We start from the raw sequence: 25,948 nt of genomic DNA, 5'->3' as shown, positions 1-25,948 counted from the left end.
GTAAAGAGCTTCTACAATGCTTACTCAACTGACAAGTTTGACACTGTAACTGACTCACTAACAAGGATCCAAACAACTTTGGGAACATAACTTTTAACGACACAAAAGAAAGATGACCTAAACAACTATGACATAAATAGGCCTAACTCTCACTCGACGAACTTGTGGACTCAGTCGCCACTAGACCAGCATTATTCTCCAACACGTAAAGACCATCCACCATGCTTCCTCTACCAATCGTCTTCCCCGAGGTCAAATCCTGAAACACACATGAAGATGGAAAAAAGGTGACTGAGCAGTTCAAAGAGTGAGTAGTACTACTAATGGACAACAAATTGATAGGTAATTTCGGAACATGCAGGACATTTGGAAGAGTAAGGCCAAGTGGGAGAGATGTGGTGCCTCGGCCAGCTATGGTAGAAAAAGAACCATCAGCCAGTCTTACCTTATCTCTCCCAGAGAGAAGGTTATATGTCTGGAACAAATTTGACTTACCGGTCATGTGATTTGAGGCTCCGGAGTCAATAATCCAAGGTGAATCATTAGTATGAGATGACACATGGAAGGCTGTGGCATTACCTGATGTAGACGCAAATGAGGTAGAAGGAGTAGGCCCATAATCCACCTGGCGGAGAGTCCTACCATACAATTCCAAATGTTCACGGAAAGAATTGATAATATCTTCCTTAGGGTCAGAACCGGGATGTCTCTCCTGAGTTACGGAAGGACTAGTCTCTGTCGATGCCAGATTAGCTGAGTTATACCTTCTTTGATTCTGTTGGCCTGGTTTCTTGCCCTGACCCAGTGCTGACTTCTTACCCAAATCCTGTGCCCATTTAGGTTTTCCATGGAGATCCCAGCATGTATCTTTAGTGTGGCGTGTCTTCTGGCAGTGAGTGCACCAAAGCTTGCTTTTATCTTCTGTTTTTTTCTGAGTGTCACCCCTTTTAAAACCACCTCCGACATTTGTATCTGAATTTCCCCGGACTGCTAGGGAAACTGACTCCCTTTCTACACCATTCATCACACTTCTTCTACTTTATTCTAACTGCACCAAGGCATACACCTCTTGAACTGATGGCAAGTCTTTACTACCCAAGATCTGTACCCTGATGGACTCATATGACTGATTCAGCCCTAGGAGAAAGGCAAACACGCGTTGCTGTGATACAAGTGACTTATAGGCTTTTGCATCTTCATCACACTTCCAATTCACGTTCTGATAGTGATCAAGTTCTTTCCATATTGATGTCAAATCAGAATAGTACATCGAGAGACTCCTCTCCCCCTGCTTGCAAGTAGAAGATTCAGCTTGTAGTTGATATATCTTGGCATAGTGTCTCTGTTCTGAATAAGTGGACTTCGCTTGTTCCCATATCTCACAAGTAGTTTCAGCCCACATAAAGGTCTTCCTTACTTGTGGCAGCATTGAATCCAAGAGCCAAGACATCACCATACTGTTCTCTTGGTCCCACCTATCATGCTCAGCACTTCCATACTTCGGTTCCCTTACTCTCCCATTGATGTATCCTATTCGCCCCCTAGCAGTGATGTAGAGTTTTATCCCCCTAGACCACTCAAGGTAATTCAGACCATCAAAGGGAATGACAGCCATGGGAAAGCTCATATCCATTCCCCCACTCACTCCATTGTGGCTCCCTGAGATTTCTGAAGTAGCAGAATTCTCAGTCGACATGGTCAAGCAGTTACTCAATCCCACACACCGGATTTAGGACCCCTCCTTACTCCACAAAGCAATGTTCCACTCAGTTCACACCCACACACTAGGGTTTACCAACCAGATTGTGCACAAACCGTACCAAATTCTGGACAAAACTGAGGTAATATTCGGCAGTTTCAGACCTGCCTATCAGAATTCTAGAATGGCTAACAGCCACTAATCAGCAGGAGAGATCCTTCTTGCTTATGGTCAACTCAAACCATTGAGAAGACAGGTCAGCATTGACCTACAAGTGTCTTAACACACCAACAGGATCACACGATCCAAGACAACTAGGGTTACACAGGTTCGATAGCATTCAGCCACCCCAGATTCATAGGGTTTTCACTCGGCCCATGATCAAGGAGAGTAAAGAGGAGAAAATTAGAGGGAGAACTGTACCAGTCGTAGCTATTCTGTAGTCCAGAATCAGATTTCCTTTCTGCTAGTCTGTTCGACCTATTCTTTGGGTTGATCGATCTTCTCTTGACAGTAGGGTTGATCGGTCTGCTCTCTTTTAATCAGTATTCCTGCTCTGATACCATCTTGACAGTGTAGCCGGCCAGAGATAGGTGAAAGAGGAGAGAAGAGAAGAGAAGAGAAGAGAAGAGAGGAGAAAAGAGAGGGTTTGCAATGCAACAGTACTGGCGGCGCCAGTGTTTATTTAATATATATAGGGCGACAGAAAATAACAAGGGAAAAGACCCTTGTGCCCCTGAGTACAATAACAGACATAATAGAAATAAAAAACGAAATAAAAAACATTTTAATTTGGACAAACAGGCTCTAACAACTGCAACTAAGTTATTCTAACATTATTCCAACATGGGTGAAGCTTCCAGCAAGTATCTCTTGTATGTTTAGGCTTCTCACAGTAGTCACAAACCAAGTTTCTTTTGTCTTCCTTCTTGATTTCACCGCCACTTTGTTTAGGTTTCACAGCACTTTCCATGGCAGACTGATCAGAAATTTGGATTTTCATCATCACATTCCTCCTGCACTCCTCCCCTGACACAAAAGCATATGCTTGGGAGAGAGTGACACTATCCTTGGAAAGAAGATGTTGTCGTGCAATATCATACTCAGGGTTAAGGCCAGCAAGGAATTCAAACACCCTATACTTCTCTAAATGTCTTTGATAGGTAGCTGCATCCTTGGTGGTTTCCCAAGCAAAGGTCTCCAAATGGTCAATCTCTTGCCACAGGGTCTTAAGGGCTGAAAAATAGGCTGCAACAAATCTATCTCCCTGCCTTGTAGCAATAATCTGATTTCTCAGTTAATAAGCCCTAGCAACATTCTCCCTTTGTGAATAGGTTTCTGTAACCCCATCCCATATCCCCTTAGCAGTATTTGCCCATAAGAAATTTTTACTTATATGTAGCAACATGGAATTACACAACCAAGTCATCACCATATAATTTTCCCGCACCCACCGGGAGTTGCTAGTTTCGGGTTTCACCTCTTCACCAGTGATATACCCTAATTTTCCACGAGCCCCAATGGCCGTCTTTGCAGATTGTGACCATTCCAAGTAGTTTGCACCATCCAACCTAATTGTAGTAATGATTCCAGCCCCGAAGGGGTCTCCAGCACCCCCTCCCACTGGTCTTATTTCACTCCCGGGCTTATTTTCAACTTTGTGGCCCTCCATGCTTCTCAAAAAAGGTAAAGAAAATAACTAAAAATTGCAGCAAGATCAAACAAGACACCTTTTGGAACCAACAACACTTTCTTGGTGTCCTAGGCTTTCTTCCCACAAAAGATTCCTTTTCTGTAGGATGGGAGAAGAGAGAGAAAAGACAACCGCCCTCTTTAGAAGCCTCCAAACCACGTGGGACTTGAATCGCCCCTTACAAAAAACTCCAAGGAACCCTAAAAAACTAGGGCTCCTCTTCCTAGGTCAAAATTGAAGAGTCCAGCAAAAACATGACTCTTCCCCTTTTCTCTAGTTTTTCCTGATTCTGATCAGAAACCCTAGACCAGCTACAGGGCACACCAATCCATCAAGAAAATCCAAAAACTAAGCTTACCTAAGAGCTTCGATCAGCCTCTTAAATCACCATGCAGTCGGCCGATCTAGGGCTGCATGAGAGAACAACTTCAAGAACCTTCAACCTGCTCTGATACCAAGTAGAAATCACTATTTGCTGATTCGGTCAAGCTTCTTGTGAAAGAAAGAGGAGGAAGATGAAGATTTCAGCAGTAGAGAGGGAAGGAGAAGAAAAGAGTAGGAGGTCAACTAGGATTATGAGAAACTTAACCCTAGCCGCCAGCCCCTCATTATATTTATATTTAACTTAAAGATGAGATATTACAAAGATGCCCTTAATAGGGCGGCTACTAAAACTGAGTAGTCACAACTTTAAAAAATAAAAAACTAATGGGCCTAAGGCCCAACAACTTCCTAATTAAATAAAAGCAAACTAAAGACAAACCGGGCCACTCAACAGGTTCATACAAACCCAAAAGAATTTCAACACAGGTACTGCACACCATAATAGATCATACAAATCGAAGAGATATGTATACAGACCTGTTACATCAATGGTAAACCTTTCAAGAATCAGAAATAAACCCTGTAACAAGGGATGATAGAAAACTCCATCAAAAGAGACCACTCCCAATCAAGGTTTCTCGAGATCAGTCCAGAAGTGTTCTTGCTTCTTCCATTCAGAGAAGAACATAAAAGGGAAGATTTAGGAGAAGAGAGGAAGAAAAAATTACTGATCTAAAGCAGGTTTTACTCTGATACCATGTTTTCGGCAATAAATCAGTTAGGGAACAAAAAAAAATAAGAGGAATAAAACAGACAAGAATAGAGAGAATGTAATGAGAGTGGATGGGCCCACTCTCTTATTTATATTAAGAGGGTAAAAGATGGTGAATGGACAATAATACCCATGGCAAGTACATTATGTATTACAACAATAAGAAAACAGTAAAATGATGCGGTGGAATGTTTAGTGTTTATAATGACTACAAACTCTATAATAATGAGACAACCAATCATATGATGAATGATGATACACATTTTCATATGGAAGTAGCCAAAAATTGAAAAATATGACTAAATGAGTACTCAGTAGCAATTTCATCAGATGAGAGATTTGGTGGAAAGTTAAGAGACTTTCAACCTCCTGGCCATTCTCAGTTGCCTTCTGTACTCTGCAGTGCTGTCCAGTGAATAACAACCTAGAAGAAATTCCCAAACTTCTGCCCTTATAGATGGATCTACACCCTGACCATGCAGAAGATAAAGTGCATACCAATTAAAACAAAGACTACAATTCTCTACTACAACTAAAATAATATAAGATGACTCACTCATAGAACATAATGGTTAAAAAAATCTCATCTTGGACAAACAAAGATTTTGTATATGAAAATGATGTAAAGCAACAAAAGAGTTGTTAAATGACATCAATTCAAAATGTATATAACTAATACCTTGCAGCAAGGCTCAAAAAATGCATCAACTCCAATGTATAAGGTCCATGCCTTGCAAGCTGCCTTATATTAAAGATGTGCATCTAATAGGCTAATCAAATTAGACTTTTCATCACAAGACTGAATCAAGAAATGCTTAGGTTGTTTAGGAAACCATCTTGAGGATCTATTCCAAATTAACAGATTCTCTAATAGGAGTTGAATGTTTTGTAGGAAGAAAATATAATATTCTTTGTAACTACTTTTTGGAACTGAAATTTGCAACTTACATTGATTAAACATAATACTATTTTCAAAATGTAAATAAAGAAAAATCTAAAATCAAGTCACATACACATTCTGTGCCTAGATTTTATCTATTTACTTGATGGTTAAACATGTATTTGTTTCCTATAAAATAGATTACTTTTCTCATTTAAATTATTGTTCTTAAAAAAAAAGAGTGTATCATAAGGTCTTTAGGCCTCCAAAGTTAATTCCCCAGATCCCAACTTTCAACAAGTATTTTAAAACACTAACCACTCTACATTTGAAGCTTAGGGCAACCCAGTGGGTAGTCCATATGAGGATGACCTCCATTGAATCTTGCATTAGAAGTTCCAGTCATTCATGAAACTTGGATGTTTTGTCAACATTTTACTTTGATTGCTCATTTTAAATTTCTACTATCTTGTAGGATGAGGGAGATGTTCCAAATGCATGGCTGCACTGGTTTGTTGGGTTTGTTGGGACTGTGTGTTGAGACTAGATTGAAACTCATAGGAAGCTAGCTGTAATGTGTAATGAAGTCTTTTCCAATTACTTTGTTATTTAATCCTTATGTTAATAATGTTAGGTTGGTAACTTACTCTTCTTTGGTTTTTTATTTCTTTTGAATGGTAATAGGTCAATAGAATTTATTAATAATGAACATAATTAGTACAAAGAAAAATGAAGGAATCAAAAAGAAACTATCGCAAAGAATGTAACTGACAAAGTTTGATATTTATTGAAGGAATTGAACTTGGAGTTAAAGAACTCACCCCCAAAACAATCAACTTAAGTGCTTTCTGAAACCCATAAACTCTCCCATCGCTATCGAAAATTGCTTGCCACTTGTCTGGCTTGAGCATTTTGTTAATCTGCAAAACAAAAAAGATGGTAGAAAGTTTTATGACTATATAACTAAGAACATCAAAATGCATAAATAAAGAACATGACTTGGACTATGGCTGCACAAAATATTATGTCCATCCAGTGGAAAGCAGTACAGGGAATTTAGCATATACATACCAAAAAATGTTATCCATGTCAAAAGCACTTTGCTTCTTTAGAGGGTACTTATCTTTCTTCTGTTGTTTTTTTTTTATTTTTCCTTTTCTTGTACTCTGAAAATTGTTATAACAAGCAAAAATGGTGCCCATCCACGTCAGCATATTTTAAAAGTCAGTGCATCACATCTGCCAAATATTCATGAGTGTCTTTTGAGCACACTTCACAAGCATCTCTTCGAAAGACATTTTATTTTCCAAGGAGGGCATTGACAAACTGGAGAAGTTACAGTACTTGAAATACTTGGGCAACAGATCCCTTGTTAACTCAGCAGCTTCTAGATGACATCTAATGTTGTTAGATCTCAAAGGCATGATAAAAAAGATTAGAGGATTCAGAACTGAAACACCCTTCAATTCCTACCATGAGCTGGTTCAGTTCCACAGAGAAGATGGACGATTGAATGATTCAAAAGAATGGCATAGTAGAATAAAAATAGAAGAGGATCTTTGGGAGGGAGGACTACTTTTTGTTGAGGTTTTAGACAAATTGTGTAGTCTATACTGGTAGTTTTTTATTATTTATTGTTTTTAGATAAGAAGTGGGGACCACAGCACTCTCGTTGGGTCCTTTTTGAGCAGTTATTTTAATTGTTTTATGCTGCTTTATGTGTTAGCCGCCCTATAAGGGCATCTTGGCCTTTGTACTCTTTAGTATTTTAGACTATAAATATTACTGAAGAGGACGGCCAGCATTATTGCTCTCTTTTCTCTCTCAAATCTCTTCTCTTCCTTTTCTCTTTTCTTCTCTTCTTCTTCTTCAAGAAATATTCTTTTCTTTTATAAATCTTTATTTCAGCACCTTTCTACTTGGTATCAGAGCTCGGCCAGGGTTTCTTGAAGTTTTTTCCATGCAGTCCTAGATCAGCCAATTGCATGAGGAGATAAAGGGATGATCGATCTACTTCAGATTGCCCAGTTCTTGGATTTTTTGGTGTGATCTAATCATCGGGTGATCTATGTTTTGGCATCAAAATCAGGAAGAACTGGAGTGTGGGGAAGAGTCCTAGTCAGGTTAGGCTTCTAGAATTTTCTAGGCCTTTTGGAGTGGCTGATTCACTTTTTTCTCTGGTAGGTGACAATGGGAGGAGAGAGATTTCTCCTCGGATAGTGTTTTCTTGTTCCGAAAAGGTTTGTTACCTTTGTGTGTGAGATCGATTTGATCTTGGAGTACTGAGTAGAAGTCCACCGATAACATGGGTCTAGGTGTTGAAGGTAGTAGTGATATTTTTGGGTTTGGAATTATTACTACAATGAAGTTTGATGGTACAAATTATCTAGAATGGGCACAATCAGCCAAGATGGCCATTGGTGCTCGTGGGAAACTAGGGTGCACCACTGGGGAGGAGAAGAAACTTGATACAGATCCCTTTTAGTGGGTAGAGGAGAATTACATGGTGATGACCTGGCTATGTAACTCTATGTTACCTCACATTGGTAAAACTTTTTTGTGTGCTAATACTGCAAAGGAGACTTGGGATGGAGTGACTAAAACCTATTCTCAAAAACAAAATGTAGCTAGAGCCTATCAATTAAGGAATCGGGTGATTAGTACAAAAAAGGGAGATAGACCTCTTGCCACCTATTTCTCCATGCTGAAAATTCTTTGCAGGAGATCGACCACTTAGAAACTATGGTTTGGGAGAGTATGAAGGATACAACAACCTATCAGCGGTTGGTAGAAAAGAATAGGGTTTCTGAGTTCTCGGCTGGGCTGAACCCTGAATTCGACATTGCCAAGCAACATCTCCTTTCTAGAGAAAGTGTGACTCTTTCTCAAGCTTATGCTTTTGTCTCTAGGGAGGAGAGAAGGAGGCATGTCATGATAAGACAACCTGGGATTGATCAGTCAGCTATGGTTAGTACAGTTAAATCTAAGCCAAATGGAGACAGGGGGAGTAGTGAGGCTAGGAAGGAGGACAAGAAGGACTTGGTGTGTAACTATTGAAAGAATACTAAACATACCAAAGACACCTGTTGGAAGCTTTACCCTCATCTCATACCAGCTCCGATCAAGAATAAGAAGGGAAATGCAAATGTGGCAATTATAGGAGACCCTTCAAGACCCTTCTCCCAGGCTGATCTGGAGTCCATTGCAGCAGCAACAATGAGGATTGAATTGGAAAAGTATGGACAGCTTATGAGTAAGAAGGATTCAGCCAGATTTAGTTCTTCAAATGGGTAGAACAGTGCAGGAGCCAACCATACTACTTCCTTTGCCCATATAGGTAGCTCATATGCAATTGCAAATCATGTATCTACCTTAGGTAAGGAGGTACCTTCTTGGATTATAGACAAGAAAATCTGAGCACATGACCAATGTATCTACCCTCTTTAGTTCTTACCAATTGTGCTCTGGTAGAGATAGAGTCTCTATAACAGATGGTTCCCATATTCCCATTGTTGGGAAAGGGACGGTTAAAGTTGACCAATGACATTACTTTATCCTCTCTCTTACATGTCCCTAAACTCCACATTAATCTTCTTTTAGTAAGCACTTTGATAAAAAATTTGAACTGCTCAGTGACCTGTCTTCCTAGTAATTGTGTTTTGTAGGATCTGGAATCAAAAGGACAATTGGGAGTGGTCGTGAGGTGAATGGATTTTACCTTCTGGATGAGATTCCGAGACATCAGAGCCATTATGTTAGTAGCAGCAGTAGTAGTGGATCAGAGTCGGTGAGTCAGATTATGTTCTGGCATAATCGTTTGGGTCATTTTTCTTTCATTTCATTGAGGTTTTTGTTTCCAAAGTTGTTTTAGTTTGTTCAGTTGTCTAGTTTGGAATGTTAAAGCTATCAATTGGGAAAGCATTGTAGACATTCTTTTAAACCAAGTAATAAAAGAAGTTCCTTTGCTTTTGATATTGTTCATACTGATGTATGGGGTCCTTACCACATTTCTTCCATGGGTGGTTACCGTTATTTTCTCATGTTTATGGATGATCATACACGGTATTTTTGGATATACTTGAAAGAATTAAACCAGAAAATAGATGTTTTCTGGTTTAAGTTAGTAGAAAAAGAAGAGAGAAAAAAAAGGTTACGAATAGAAGAGAGAAGAGAGAGGAAGAGAAGAGGAAGAAAAAGAAAGGGTTCGGCTGAATTATGTTTCTAGCCACACACTTAGCCTTATTTATATTGTAATCTATTACAATGACTAGTTACCTTAATACCCTTACTTAAAAATAAAAGAAAGACAAACAAGGCCCAACCGGCTCAACTATTCTAACTGAAAAATAAAAAGATAAACAACAATTATAAAATGTGGGGTTGGAACCCCCCACACACTAATAGTCTATTAGTTATCTCTACACTCCCCCTCAAGTTGGGAGTATATATTTGTCATACCCAACTTGCGTAAACCTGTCTCCAACCTGAATTTTGTGACTGCATTAGTAAAGAGATCAGCTAGTTGCATGTCAGAGGTAACACAGGGAAGACACTTCTTGAGATGCAACTCGCTCTCAGATAAAATGTTTGTTCACCTCGATATGTTTAGTCTTGTCATGCTATATTGGGGTATGGGAAATGTTATTTGTTGCTTGATTATCACAATACAACATTAGAGGTTTCTCATAGTCAATTCCAAGTTCATCTAGCAAAGATTTCAGGCATAACACTTCTACAACAGCATTGGCCATGGACCTGCATTCAGCTTCAGCACTGGAGCGAGCAACAACATTTTGTTTCTTGCTTCTCCAAGAAACAAGGTTCCCCCCTACAAATGCACAATACCCAGAGATAGATCTTCTGTCATCAATGGATCCAGCCCAATCAGAATTTGTATACACCTCTATCTTCATGTGTCCACTGTTCTTGAAAAGTATGCCTCTCCCTGTGCATCTCTTCAAATAAGCAAGTATCCTTTCTGTGGCAAAATATAGAGGGAGAGAGAAAAGAGAATTTTCTTTATTGATAATAAAAACATGTTGAGCATACAACTTAAATAAGAAAAGATAGGAAAGGCAAACCCTTAGAATCTCTCGCAATTAGGGATTGAATGAATCTTTCCCTTAATCCTAGGATATGACTGTCCTAAAATTGTTCAAATCTAATCCTTCCTAAATTTATTCAAATCTCTTAATCAATCAAATCCTATCTTTCTTACTTTACCGACACTCCCCCTCAAGTTGGTGCAAAGATATCTATCATGCCCAACTTGCTAACTTGAAGCTCAAATGGCTGTCTCAATAAGCCCTTAGTCAAGACATCTGCAACTTGCTGCGTGGTTGGCAAAAATGGAGTGCAAATTATTCCTTCTTCAAGCTTCTCCTTTATAAAGTGTCTGTCAATCTCAACATGTTTAGTCCTGTCATGTAGAACCGGATTATGAGCAATGCCGATAGCTGCCTTGTTATCACAATACAATTTCATAGGAAAACTCACTAGTCTCTTAAGATCCGCTAGAACCCTCTTTAGCCAAAGAACCTCACACACTCCTTGAGCCATTGATCTGAATTCAGCCTCAACACTACTTCTAGCAACTACACTTTGCTTCTTGCTTCTCCAAGCAACTAAATTGCCCCAAAGAAATGTGCAGTACCCCGAAGTTGACCTTCTATCAGTAATCAAACCTGCCCAATCCGCATCTGTATACACCTCAGCCCCTTTCTTCTCATTTTTCTTGACAAAGAGTCCTTTTCCTGGTGTGCCGTTTAGATACTTAAGTATTCAATACACAACTTCAAGATGTTCTTCATATGGGGAGTGCATGAATTGACTCACCATGCTCACAGCGAAGGCAATATCAGGACGTGTATGTGACAAGTAAATCAATCTTCCAACCAGCCTTTGGTATCTACCCGTATCTATTGGAACCCCATCTTTAACTTCTCCAAGCTTAGCATTAACTTCTATTGGAGTGTCTAAAGGTTTGCAACTACTCATTCCAATTTCTTTCAAGAGTTCTAGAATATACTTTCGTTGCGAAACCACAATGCCCTTCTTTGATCTTGCCACTTCCATTCCAAGAAAGTACCTTAGCTGGCCTAAGTCTTTAATCTCGAATTCCTTGGCTAAGCTCTGCTTCAATTTTCTCATCTCTTCAATATCATCTCTAGTCAAGATTATGTCATCAATGTAGACAATCAAAATCGAAACCTTGTCTTTGGTGGATCTCTTTGTGAAAAGAGTATGATCAGACTGTCCTTGACTATATCCTTGACTTTTAGCGAACCTTGCGAATCTTTCAAACTAGGCTCTGGGAGACTGTTTAAGTCCATATAGAGACTTTTTTAGCTTGCATACCTTAGTTCCAAACTTCTCAGTGAAACCAGGTGGAGGCTCCATATATATACTTCTTCCTCAAAGTCTCCATTCAAAAAAGCATTCTTCACATCCATCTGATTTAGTGGCCAGTCAAGATTAGCCGTAACAAATAAGAGTACTCGAACTGTATTTAGCTTCACCACTGGAGAAAAGGTCTCAGAGTAGTCGACTCCATATGTCTGAGTATAGCTACTAGGCGAGCCTTGTATCTCTCCAATGATCCATCTAAGTTGTACTTCAGAGTAAACACCCATTTACAACCAACAACTGTCTTTTCATCCGACAGATCCACTTTCTCCCAAGTAGCATTCTTTTCCAAAGCTCTCACCTCCTCAAAAATAGCTTATTTCCACTCAGGAACATTTAGAGTCTCTTGGATACTGTTAGGAATGGATACACTAGACACTTGTGAAATAAAGGCACAATATGAAGGTGAAATATTTTTGTAAGATACAAAATTTGACAAAGGATGTTTTGTACAAGACCTAACACCTTTCCTAAGAGCAATGGGAAGATCAAGCTAACTAGAAGAATCAGAATTACCTGGAGGAATATTTTCAGGAATCTTTAAAGAATTATCATGAATTTCATGATCCAACCTCTAATCAGATTTTTGTTGATGTTGCGGACTAGTGCCTCTCCTTTTCTGTGCTAGATATTCCCTTGAATATACAAGCCCTTTATACTGTTTCGCACGCATCTCTGTTGTTTCAGCTTTTTCATTTTGAGATGGCATTACCAAAGGTTGTTCATTGGTAGACTCAACATTTTCAATATTTAATTCATTTGTTTCCACTAATTTTGTATTTTCTGCTTCACTTTCTTTCGGTGACCGGTTGTGAGGAACATCATTATGGACAAATTCAAACATTAAATCAGAACTATCTAAAAAACCATCTTTACTAGTGTTGCTCTCCCCCTGAAGATGGGAGTTGTTGTAGTACGAGGTTCCTTCAAAGAAGGTGACATCCATAGACACAAACATCTTTTTCAAAACTGGACCAAAGCATTTGTAACCTCTCTGATTAGTGGGATAGCCTACAAAAATACATTTATGTGCTTTTGGGTCAAGTTTTGAACGTTTGGGATCATGGTTATGGACAAAGGCCACATTTCCAAAAATTTTTAAGGGAATTTTTGTCACTAGCCGAGAGTTTGGAAAACAGTCAGTGAAAACTTATATGGGTGTTTTAAAACCGAAAATTCGTGTAGGAAGTCTGTTAATCAAATAAGTGGCTGTTAAAACAGCTTCTCCCCAAAGATAGTTAGGAAACTTAGTTTTAAAACTTAGAGCTCTAACAACTTCAAGGAGATGTTTGTTTTTCCTTTCAGCCACCCCATTTTGTTGAGGTGTATTATTACACGAACTTTGGTGTATAATTCCTTTCTTAGCAAAAAAATTTCCTAACACATTGTTAAAAAATTCATTTCCATTATCACTTCGAAAAATTTTAATATGAGTCTGAAATTGTGTTTGAACCATGTTGTAGAAATTTTTAAACACAGTTTCAGTATCAGATTTCTCTTTTAAAAGGAAAACCCAAGTGACCCTAGTATGATCATCAATAAAAGTAATGAACCAACATTTTCTAGAAAGAGTTGTCACTCCAGAAGGACCCCAAATATCACTGTGAATCATGGTAAATAGTTTTGATTTTTTATATGGTTGAGACGGAAAAACAGCACGATGATGTTTTGCTAATTCGCAAGATTCACACTGAAAAACTGAATGATTTTTATTCATGAATAACTTGGGAAATAGATGCTTTAAATATTGAAAGCTAGGATGTCCTAATCGATAATGCCATAACAAAATTTCACTGTCACTAGAAACAGAGATAGAACTGAAACAAGTTTGTCGGTCTTGCCTTCCAAAGGTTGATCCTTTATTAAAGAGGTAGAGGCCACCATCCTATTTAGCACCACCAATCATCTCCCCCGAGGTTAAACCCTGAAATTCACAACGAGAAAACCAAAAATTAACTCGACAGTTATGATCAAGGGTTAGTTTACTGACAGACAAGAGATTGTATGATAGGTTAGGAACATGCAGAACATCTTTAAGGTTTAGAGAAGGAGAAATAGACATTGTTCCTTTCCCAACAACAGTAGCAAAGGAACCATCTACAATTTTAACCTTTTGATTCCCAGCACAGGGTGTAGTGAAATGGAACCTGAATCTAATATCCAGGAGCCATTAGATTTGGTACAAGCAATGGCTGCAGTGAAAAAATTACCTGACTGAGCTAGAGAACAGGATGGGTTAGAATTTCCTAACGGTTGAGATTGAAACATTTTATATAAGTGCTCTATTTGTTCCTTTGTGAAAGGAAGAGACTCTGAGGATGATTGCTGCCCTGGATCCGAATTGCTTACTTGAAACACACGGACATCTCCCCCTGACTTGTTGTCACTGCCTGATTTTTTCTTCCAACCCGCCGGTTTCCCGTGCAGCTTCTAGCAGGTTTCTTGAGTATGCCATGGCTTTCTACAATGATCACACCAAGGCCTCTACTTTCCTCCTCATTTGTCTCCTTCTAAGTCTGCACCTCGGGCCACAAGAGCAGACCCTTCATTCTCTGTTTTTGTTTCACTAACGTTCTTCAACATCACTTGTCATCGTGCTTCTTCTCTACGAACTTCTGAAAAAACTTGTCTTATAGTCGGCAAGGGCTTTCGCCCTAAGATACGTCTCCGAACCTCATCGAGTTCTTTATTCAAACCAGCCAAGAAAACAAATACCCAGCCTCTTTCTATCTTCTTTTTGTATCGAGCACTGTCACTCGGACTTTCCCATTCTTCTTCTTCAAATAAATCCAACTCCTGCCAAACAGCCATCATTTCATTATAATAAGTTGTTACTTCATGTTCACCTTGCTGCATCTTCCACATTTGGGTATTCAATTCGAACAGTTGTGAATGATTGTCCAAATCCGAATAGGTTTCCCTAACAGCTTCCCACACATCGCGAGCTGTCGACAGGAACATGAATGATTTTCCAACCACCGGATCCATGGAGTTGATCAACCAGGCAGTAACCATTGAATTTTCAGAATGCCACTGCCTGTACTTTGGATCATCAGTGGCTAGCGGTTTCACTTCGCCGTTCAAATAGACGAGTTTCCCTTTGTCGTCAATCACCAACCGCACGGACATTCAATTTGTGAATGGTAATTTGAAGAGAATTCTCAGAAAGAGAAATAGCTGCTGACTGAATACCTCCCTCCGAAGACATCACACCGCTGGTAGCTTCCGAAGAGGCTGAACCAGAGCCAACCATGGCGGCCTTAAAATTCATGATCGAACCCTAAAGCTCTGATACCATGTGGCGAAATATAGAGGGAGAGAGAAAAGAGAATTTTCTTTATTGATAATAAAAACATGTTGAGCATACAACTTAAATAAGAAAAGATAGGAAAGGCAGGCCCCTAGAATCTCTCGCAATCAGGGATTGATTGAACCTGTCCCTTAATCCTAGGATATGACTTTCCTAAAATTATTCAAATCTAATCCTTCCTAAATTTATTCAAATCTCTTAATCAATCAAATCCTATCTTTCTTACTTTACCGACACTTTCTACCGCAAGAAGGTGAGTGGTCCTAGGAGAATGCATGTACTGAATGACAACACTGACAACACATGAAATGTCTAGTCGTGTTAGGCAGAGATAAAGAAGTTTCCCAACCAACCTTTGATACATAGCCCTGTCCTCAAGAGGTTCTCCACCTTCTGCACTTATTTTATGGTTCAACTCAATGGGTGTGTCAGCAAGCTTTACTCACTTTCTAGTTTCTTCCAATAAGTCAAGGACATACTTTCTTTGAGCGATGAAAATGCCATGCTTAGATCGAGCTACCTCAATTCCCAGGAAATAGCGCAGTTCTCCCAAGTCCTTTACTCCAAATTCTTTGTAAAGATTCTGCTTAAGAGCATCTATCTCACTAATATCACTTCCAGTCACCACAATTTCATCCACATAGACAGCAAGTAAGGTCAAAGAGGAGTCTATCTTCTCAAAGAAGAGAGTGTGATCTAATTGAGCCTGCATTTTATCGAACTTTTCCAATGCTAGTCTAAACTTATCAAACTAAGCTCTTGGAGATTGTGTCAGTCCATATAAAGCCTTCTTTAGTCGACAAACTTTCTTTCTTGCTTTTGTACTGTAAAAGCCGAGAGGTAACTCCATGTACACCACCTCCTGCAAATCTTTGTTTAGAAAAGCATTCTTGACGTCCATCTAAAATAGTGGCCAAGAGAAGTTTGCAGTTATAGATAGTAGGACCCTGATGGTGTTCATTTTGGCAACTGGTGCAAAGGTTTCCATATAGTCCATGCCATAAATTTGTGTGAAGCCCTTTGCAACCAATCTGGCTTTATATCTCTCTACAGAGCCATCAGCATTACATTTCACTATAAACACCCATCTGCATCCAACAGGTTTCTTCCTCTTAGATTGGTCAACTAGTTCCCAAGTGTTGTTCTTAAAAAGTGCATCCATCTCTATTTTCATTGCTTCTTTCCATTCAGGTATCAAAATAGCTTCTTGCACTGTTATGGGTATAGGAATGGTAACAATAGATGCCAAGAATGATATGTAGGATTCTGAGAGACAATCATAGGAAAGAAACTGAGAGATACGATGAGCAGTAGATGAAATACAACGACGCTTCCCTTTACGAATTGCAATTGGGAGATCAACGTCATCTGAAGGAAGAGGCTGAGGCTCAATAGTGTAAGGCAAAGTGTTTGCAACAGTGGCTCAACAGTGGGTATAACGCTTGGATCTGAAGCTGTAGGAGGTGTTGGGATCAGCTTGGACTGCTGAGAATGAGAATCAACCTACCTCCACCACTGTCTTCGATACACTCTCAACTCCCTGCATTTCTGACAACCCTCTTCACGGCACTCCCCCTCCATAACCGGGATAGGTAATGGAACTTCTAGGGCTGAAATCCCTTCCTCGCGACTCTCCCCCTGAGGAGAAGCCCTATGATAGTAGGGCATATCCTCAAAAAAGGTGACATCCATGGACACAAAACGCCTTCCCGAAATAGCCTCATAACAGCAATACCCCTTTTGATTTTGTGCATACCCAAGGAAAATACATTTAGCAGCTTTGGGATCAAATTTGGAGTAATGAGGTCCCAGGATTTGAACAAAACAAGTACACCCAAAGGTTTTAAGGGGAATAATGAACAAGTCCTTGTTTGGATACAGAAGGTTGAATGGTGTTTTCATGTCTAAAACCCGTGAAGGAATTCGGTTAATAAGGTAAACAACAATATGGATTACATTCCCCTAGAAGCGTATGGGAACATTAGAGTTGAGCATAATGCTTATGGTTACTTCCAAATATATGTCTATTTTTTCTCTCAACAATCCCATTCTACTAAGGTGTACGGGGACAAGTGTTCTGATGAATAACTTCATGATCTACGAGATATGATGCCAAGGGTTTTGCAAAGTACTCCTTGGCATTATCTGATCTGAGAATTTTGATCTTGATTTCAAATTGGGTCAATACCATCTGATGGAAAGCTTGGATCAGTGAAGGGACCTCATCTCGAGAGTGCATAAGGTAAATCCATGAGAAACGGGTATAATCATCAACAAAAAACAAGAAGTATTTGTACACCCCCCCCATAAGAGTATGATATGGCCCCCAAACATCAGTATGCACAATTTCAAAATGAAGATTACTTCTTTTATTGCTCAAAGAATAAGTTGACCTACAATGTTTTGCAAGTTCACAGCTTTCACACCTCAAACCAGACACTTAGACTGACTTAAACCAACTTGGAAACAGACTCTTCAAAGACCCAAAAGACAAATGAACTAATCTACTATGCCAAAGCATAATCTGACCCCAAGACTGAGAAACAAACAATCTCCCAACTTCACTCTCCTTCCCCTGTGGATGCTCAAGCAAGTAAACTCCATTTGTCTCACGAGCAATCCCAATCACCTTCCTCGTTTCCAGATCCTGAAAAACACAACGGTTAGGAAAAAGAGTCACTGAACAGTTTTGATTCTTAGTAATACTACTAACTGAAACAAGTTAGCACTAAGCTTAGGGACATGCAAAACTGAGGACAAAGATATGGCATCAGACAGTCTGATGTCTCCCTTGCCAAATATAGGAACAAGAGAGCCATCAGCAATAGATACTTTGTCTATGCCATAGGATAAACAGTAGGTGGTAAACAAGGTGGATAAATTAGTCATATGGTCAGAAGCACCTGAATCTATTACCTAGAAGGGTCTAGTGTTACCTGGGGATGAAGTGTGATATGTTGTAGCTCTTGTACCTGAGGAAGAAAAAGCTGAAGTAGGATTGGCAGGAGTGGCAGCTGAAGACTGAGATGATGACCCAGAAATACCAGCTTCATTCTCTAATTGTGTCAAGGCAGCCCAGACAGTAGCTAAGGCATCTAGAGATGTGGTTCTTGTATTGGAAGACGATGCATTGTTAGTGTTGACTGCCATATTAGCACTTCTTTTCTTATTTCTGAGTTTAGCTAGAACAAGATGAGGATACAACTTCCAACAAGTGTCCCTAGTATGCTTGGGCTTCTTACAATGATCACAAAACATCTCCTACAATGATCACAAAACATCTCCTTTTTATCTTCCTTCTTTATTTCCTTTTCCTGATCTCTCCCAAATTTCTATTTTGTTGTTGCTAGGGCAGATTCCATGGGCTGAACATGTAACATCACTTTTCTCCTACTCTTGTGCACTAGTGAATAAGCCTGAGACAAGGTCACACTATCCCTAGTAAGTAGTTGCTGTCTTACTATGTTAAATTCTGAATTCAGACCTGCTAGGAATTCAAAAACTCTATTTGTTTCAATCAGCTTGCTATAAGTAGTTGCATCTCTCTGACTCTCCCATTCAATGGTTTCCAAATGGTCGATTTCATGCCACAGAAATTTCAAGGTAGCAAAGTAAATGGAGACTGGCTTCTCCCCTGCTTGAGATTATTTACTTCACATTTCAGTTCATAAGCCCTAGCAACATTAAGGGGTTGGGAGTAGGTCTCTTTCATATTATCCCAGATTTCCTTAGCCGTTTTTGCCCATAAATAATTTCGGCTAATGTGGGGTGCATTGAATTGCATAGCCATGTCATCATCAAATAGTTCTCTTGAACCCATTTGGCAAGTGATGTGTGTCTTCTTTGGCTGGTTTCTTTACATCCCTAGTCACAGCCTAATTTACCTCTACCTCCAATAGCCATCATGGCTGATTGTGCCCACTCCAAGTAATTTGTTCCATCAAACCTAATATTTGTAATCTGAAAAGAACTTTCAGTCATGCTTCCAGCCCCCAAAATAGCTTCCCCTTGAGTCTCAAATTCACTTCCAACCTTCCACATTTTAAAGAAGATGTTAACAGTCACTACTTTGATCAAAGAAAGCTTGAGCTCCTTCTTTTATACAAAAGAAGCTTCTTTTATGTAAAAAGTCTCAGCTGAATCAGAAAAACACTCACAGCCGAGAATCACCACAAAGAAACACTCCTCAGTCAAGAAGTATTACCCAGAAATCAATTTCAGGTTATTAATAACTTCCAAGAAACACTCCTCAGTCGACAAGAAACACCCAGAAATCAAAATCTGATTACTGTAGTTGCCCAAGAACCAACCACAGTCACAGAAAAGATGTGGGAGCAAGAACTAACCGTGGGATTTCAAAAAAACCTTAGAGAAGCTAACAGAAATATCAGAAAACTGCTGAATTAAATCAGAAAACTGTCAAAAACCCTAAAGAAATGGCAAGGGAGACAGAATTTTATTAACCGCTGCTTCCAGAAGGTTAAAAACTGCTCCTTTTAAGGTCGATCTCAATAAGGGTGAGTTCTTTTTCAGAAAGAATTTGATCACCACCTTTAATCTTCAGATTAAGCCCTAATCTTTGACTTACCTGACTTCTCTGATCCTTCCTGGTCACCGGGCACTCTCCAAAGGTCATGTAACCCCTTGGGCACAATTTGAAACTCTAGTGATCCTCCAAGAATCAGGAGAAGATGCAAAACTTCAGATTCAGTAACTTCTCATGCTGCTGACTGGATTAGGCTCACATGAGAGCCCTAAACTGCCATAGTTTTGGCTCTGATACCAACTTGAAAGATGTTTTCTGGTTTAATTCAGTAGAAAAAGAAGAGAGAAAAAAAGGTCACAAATAGAAGAGAGAAGAGAGAGGAAGAAAAGAGGAAGAAAAAGAAAGGGTTCGGCTGAATTATGTTTCTAGCCACCCACTCAGTCTTATTTATATTGTAATCTATTACAATGACTAGTTACCTTAATACCCTTACTTAAAAATAAAAGAAAGACAAACAAGGCCCAACCAGCCCAACTATTCTAACTGAAAAATAAAAAGATAAACAGCAATTATAAAATGTGGGGTTGGAACCCCACACACACTAATAGCCTATCAGTTATCTCTACAGATATATCTTAGGAGATCATGTGATGAAGTACCTATTTTGGTGTGACAGTTCTACCAGATGGTCTCACACAATTTGGAGTGAGGACTAAAGTCTTCAGATCAGATGATGCTAGAGAATACTTTGAGAAGGACTTGTCCTAATACATTTTGGAGCATGGTGTGATTCATCAGAGTAGTTGTGCATACACACCGCAACAGAATGGGGTAGCAGAGAGGAAGAATAGACATATTGTGGAGGTGGCAAGGAGCCTTATGGTGCGTACCTTAGTTCCTATTCTCTTTTAGGGGGATGCAATTCTCACAACCGTGTATCTGATTAACTGTGTTCCTTCATGCACTTTTGGATTTAAGGCACCTTTCAACTTGATTTTTCTAGATGGGGAGACATTTCATACCTTTGAGAGTTTTTGGGTGTTTCCTTTGTTCACATTCTTGGTCCTCATCACAAGAAATTTGATCCTAAGGCTAAGAAATGTGTTTTCCTTGGGTATGCTCAAAAGCAAAAGGGGTATTGTTGTTATGATCCAGTGTCAGGGAGTAGGTTTGTTACTATGGATGTTACCTTTTTTGAGTCTACTTTCTTTTTCTTGGGTGGTTCTCCTCAGGGGGAGTGTTTTGGGGAGGAGAACTCACAACTTGTCCCTCTTCCGGTGTCATTTCTTCCTTCATCTGATCTGCCTATTCCACAATTAGCAACTATAGTCCCATTGCCTGATCCACTACAACCAGCCTCACAAGTCTATCAGTGCCACTAGAAGAGGGTTGACTCCACACATGCTCAGATAGAAGAACCTATACCACTCTCCATTAGTCCATCCCAGGTTCAGCTGATACAGTTCCAAGTATTTCCCTTGAGCCTAAGCCTGCTATTTCCCCTAATAATGATGTTTTTGTACCTAACATTATTGTGGTAGCTGATCCCTCTGATCTTGATCTTCCCATTGCACTCCACAAAGGGAAGATAAAGTGTATAGCCCATTGCATTTCACACCATCTCTCCTACAATGCCTTATCACCCTCCTATTGTGCTTTCCTTTCTTCCTTGGATTCTATGTCTATACCCAAGAATGTCAATGAGTCTCTCTCCAAACCTGAGTGGAAACTAACTATGCAAGAAGAAATGGAATCCTTGCTTAAAAATCATACATGGGAAATAGTTGATCTTCCTATAGACAAAGAGATAGTTGGATGCAAATGGGTGTTCATTGTGAAGTACAGGGTCGATGGTAGCATAGAGAGGTATAAGGCAAGGTTGGTTGCAAAAGGTTATACATAGACCTATGTTATTGGTTACCTGGAGACTTTTGCACCGGTTGCTAAGATGAGCTTAGTTCGGATTCTCTTGTCCCTATCAGCACCTATTCATGGCCTCTATTCCAGCTTGATGCTAAAAATGATTTCCTTAATGGTGATTTGCAAGAGGAGGAATATATGGACACTCCAGTTGGTTTTTATGAGAATGTTGGTAAGGGAAAAATTTGCAGGTTGAAGAAATCACTAAATGGTTTGAAACAGTCACCTAGGGCATGGTTTGACAAGTTCAGAGGAGCACTTATCCGTTTTGGGTACATACAGACTCAATCCGACCATACTCTCTTTGTAAAAAGGAGAGAGGCACTCTTGTTAGTATTGATTGTATATGTAGATGATATAGTTGTTACAGGAAATGATCTGAAGGAGATTAATGCACTCAAGAAGTTAGTACAATAAGAGTTTGAGATCAAGGATCTAGGTGAACTGAAATACTTTCTGAGGATTGAGGTTGCAAGATCCAAGTATGGGATTTTCATCTCTCAGAGGAAGTATGTATTGGATTTACTACATGAGACTAGGAAGCTAGGAACTAAACCAGTTGATACTCCTATTGATCCAAATCATAGAATTAATGCTTTGGATGGTGAGTTGGTTAAGGATGTAGGAAGATATCAGAGGATAGTAGGCCAGCTACTGTATTTATGTATGACACGTCCAGAAATCACCTAAGTTGTTAGTCTTGTGAGTCAGTATATGCATGCTCCTCGGGTTCAGCATTGGGAAGCCATTGAGAGGATACTTGCCTACCTGAAGAAGCATCTTGGCAGAGGGATTCTTTTCTCAGACCATGAAAATTTAAAGCTGGAGTCCTACACAGATGCAGATTGGGCAGGTTGCTTAGATGACAGGAGATCTACATCAGGGGTATGCACCTTTGTGGGAGGAAGCTTGGTCTCGTGGAAGAGTAAAAAACAGTTAGTTGTGGCTAGATCAAGTGCAGAGGCTGAATATAGATCTATAACTCATGGTGTTTCAGAACTACTTTGATTGAGATCTCTAATGAGTGAGATTAAAATAAAAGATGAGGAGCACATGATGTTATATTGTAACAACCAAGCTGCAATCAATATTGCACACAATCCAATTCAGCATGAAGACCAATCACATTGACGTTGATAGACACTTCATAAGAGAAAGGGTGACAACTGGAGAAGACTGCTTGCCTTATATCTCCTCTAAACTACAATTGGCTGATGTCTTCACCAAAGGGGTTGCAAAGAATAAGCTTGAACACAATATATGCAAGATGGGAATGTGTGACATTTACTCCCAACTTGAGGGGGAGTGTTGAGGTTTTAGACAAATTATGTAATCTATAGTGGTAGTTCTTGATTATTTATTGTTTAGATAAGAAGTGGGGACCACAGCACTCGATTGTATCTGTACACTCCCCCTCATGTCGGGAATAGATATTGGTCATTTCCAACTTGTGTAAATTTGTCTCCATCTTGTCTTTAGTAACTGCTTTGGTGAAGAGGCCAACAAGTTTTATATCAGAGGCAACATAAGGTAGACACACTTCTTGAGAGGCATCTCTCTCCCTAAGAAAGTTTTGGTCCACTTCAATATGCTTCCTCCTATCATGTTTGTATTAGATTATGGACAATATTAATGGCAACCAGGAAAGAAGAGTGGTTCGGCCAATGTTGTGACTAGCACACCTAACCATGATGAGTAGACCTCTAAGATTCCCACTGTACCTAGTTAGAGTTCTAGGCTGAAGGAGGACCATATCAATTCCCTTCTTGAACAATTTTCTAGGGCAATCCATCAGCTTGAGGGAAATACTTCTAATCCCTCCACCTTGTTTGCAACAAGCTCAAGTAACCTAGCTATTGCTTTCCATGCTACTCCTGTCCCTAGGGATCCCTGGATAATTGACTTTGGGGCTTCCAATCACAATAAAGCCCAACTTGTTTTGTTCTTATAAATTATTGTCAATGAGAGATAAGGTGAGACTAGCAAATTGGTCTCTTTCTTCCATCACTAATCAAGGAATTGTATCCCTTTCTTCTGGACTTGTATTCACCCATGTCCTTCATGTGCCAAAGTTGCCGATTAATTTGCTTTCAATTAGTAGCTGACCCAATCTTTGAATTATAGGGTAACTTTCTCTTCAAATTCTTGTGTCTTTCAAGATTCGACTTCAGAGAGAACAATTGCTAAAGGTTGTATGGCCAATTGCCTGTACATCCTAGATGATGATGCCAGATCAGTGGCTTTTCTTCCTACTGTTTCCATGAATTTTAATGATAGTCCTGTTAAGAGTCTTTTATTTTGTGGCACTTTCATTTGAGTCATATATTATTAACCCTTCTAGCCCCTTCAACTTCAACTTGTAAGAGAAAAATAAATCATGTCAAAGTCTGGAAAAATGCACAAAGTGAAAAGACAATATTTCTGCTACAATTGAGGCAGAGTTTCCATGCAGTTGGTTCCTCTAATACCAGGATAAAACAAGATTTCATTCAGACTTCAACTATAATTCAAGATGCATCTGTCACATAATAAATATCTTTGGTGAAAGTTTTATATTATATAGTTTTTAGTCTTCCTAACAAAACTTTGGGTTATCCATCGACAGACAATGATTCTTTTAGCAACAGATTGGCTCATAATATATGTAAAAGTTTTTCAAATAAAACCGTAAGTTATTCACTAATTTATAGTGGTTAATTGTAAACCAAGAACAATTTGCTCTCACTGGGAATGGCTCATACTACTGATTAGAGCATCCCAACAATCAAAATCAGGTAAACTAACAACCTGCATTTTATGATTGAGGTGTTGATCTATGGAAAAACTACTCAAAATTTAAATTCAAATTAAGATGCGCCCTCAAAGAAAAGGAAAAAATGCAAAAGACGCATCGTTTCAGTCTGTTTCAGTGCAATTGTAATTCAACTGACCTTTGTAGGGGAATGGAGGCAAGGCTCCCGAATATCGTGAACAATGGAACTTACACATTGCAAATTGACCACACCAACTTTGCCACAAGTCCATTGCTTGTCCTCCTCGTCGAAAGACATCACGAATTTCCTCCTCTCACATCATCACCTTCTGAAGCCGATCGAACCAATCGATTCAAAACAGAGGTTCAGAAAAAGAAAAAAAAAATGTCACAGACATCCTATTTCCACATTCAGCCTAACAAAAACCAAATTTTCAATGAAATGAAATTTCGAGAATCAAATTAATTCTATGATCACTGGATGCTGCAACTCATTCGGAATTGGAAACAGGATAGGCTTCATGGATCCGAAGTCGATCAAATCCAAAATTCGAAAGAAAATTCAGGAAAGCTAAAATCCATTCAAAGTTCTTGAATGAACATAATCGATTTGAAGTTCTAAAAGAATCGATAAAAAAGAAATAAATAATAACAACATGAACTAACCTGAAAATGATGGAGATTTGGAAATGTATGGTACAGATAGAATTTTCCAAGCTCCGTCGCCATTTACAAAGATCGTTTCAATCTGGCTAGAGTTTTTCTTTTTTTAATTTTGAAATAATAATTATAGAAATGAGAAAATAATAATCTTCAGACATAAGGAAAACACAAGTCGGGCACCTTTTTCATTTCATTATTATTATTATTATTATTATTATTATTATTATTATTTTATTTAATACTTTTTTCTGCAATACACATAGTGCGCACGGCGCGCCAGAATCCAACATCTTTGGGAGTTACTGTGAGCAGTGCGCACAGGTGCGCAATATACATTTTTCTGTTGGTCGTTGTCTCCCTTGATTTTATTCGGTAATCGACTAATCGTCCCTCGTCAAAAAAAAAAAAAAGAAAACGGTCAACCAAGGATCATAACAGAGTGCAGAGAAAACAAAGTTGGACTTTTAGGCAGATCATTTTCGTCCTGGCCCAGCATGAAAATTCCGGGCCCACAAATTTCTGGCTCGGCCTAAGCCCAATATTTCAAGCTTGGCACAGCGAAGCCCGTAATTATTTATTTGAAAATTTTATATATTATCTATATCACTTTTAAAAGTAGGAATAGCCTAAAGAATATTTATAGAATTTTATGAGGATAAAATTTACCTCTTTGTATTTAAATTTATTGGTTAAAAATGAGGGCAAATAGGATAATTGGTTATGAATATTAAATGAGTTGAAAAGAGGTAATTTTAGGATATTCAATGCATTCAATTGTCTCACATTAAATCCAATGTTTAAGGTATTAATTTGCATTCACCTTCATTGAATCATATATTTAAGGATTTTTTGTTTCTTCTCATCATTAAATTCCACAATTAAATCCATACATAATAAATTAATAATTTCAATAACATAAAAACTTGTACTTTTAAAATCTACCTGGAAAAAATAGTGTTTTCATCTAGGTGGTGGTAAGAAATTAAACAATTTGGGCCAAATGAGCCAATCCATGTTGCCACAATTAAATAATAAAATAAAAAA

The 25,948-nt window shown here is 38.9% G+C and overlaps 1 protein-coding gene across 30 annotated transcripts in view; it reads right to left on the bottom strand.

The window, feature by feature from the left end:
- The window catches only part of LOC148845963 (rab GTPase-activating protein 22-like), a 119,930-nt gene extending 94,730 nt beyond the window's left edge, over nt 1-25,200 (bottom strand). For 11 of the 30 annotated variants that reach the window (XM_088953150.1, XM_088953152.1, XM_088953154.1 and 8 more), the window contains exons 1-4: nt 24,908-25,196; nt 24,420-24,570; nt 6,190-6,288; nt 4,855-4,958 (exon numbers count right to left, since the gene is read on the bottom strand). In XM_088953150.1, the coding sequence (XP_088809276.1) occupies nt 4,855-4,958; nt 6,190-6,288; nt 24,420-24,539 (323 nt within the window). In that variant the 5' untranslated portion in view covers nt 24,540-24,570; nt 24,908-25,196. Of the gene's footprint in view, nt 1-4,854; nt 4,959-6,189; nt 6,289-13,614; nt 13,698-24,419; nt 24,571-24,907 lie in introns of those variants that run through there. The other 19 variants (XM_088953161.1, XM_088953163.1, XM_088953160.1 and 16 more) reach the window with 9 other exon arrangements.
- Nucleotides 25,201-25,948: the final 748 nt, after the last annotated feature.

The sequence above is a fragment of the Nelumbo lutea genome, chromosome 7, assembly GCF_056320005.1.
Source record: "Nelumbo lutea isolate HS-2025 chromosome 7, American lotus-T2T, whole genome shotgun sequence".
NCBI lineage: Eukaryota > Viridiplantae > Streptophyta > Magnoliopsida > Proteales > Nelumbonaceae > Nelumbo > Nelumbo lutea.
This window is presented reverse-complemented; position numbering and strand designations above follow the sequence as displayed.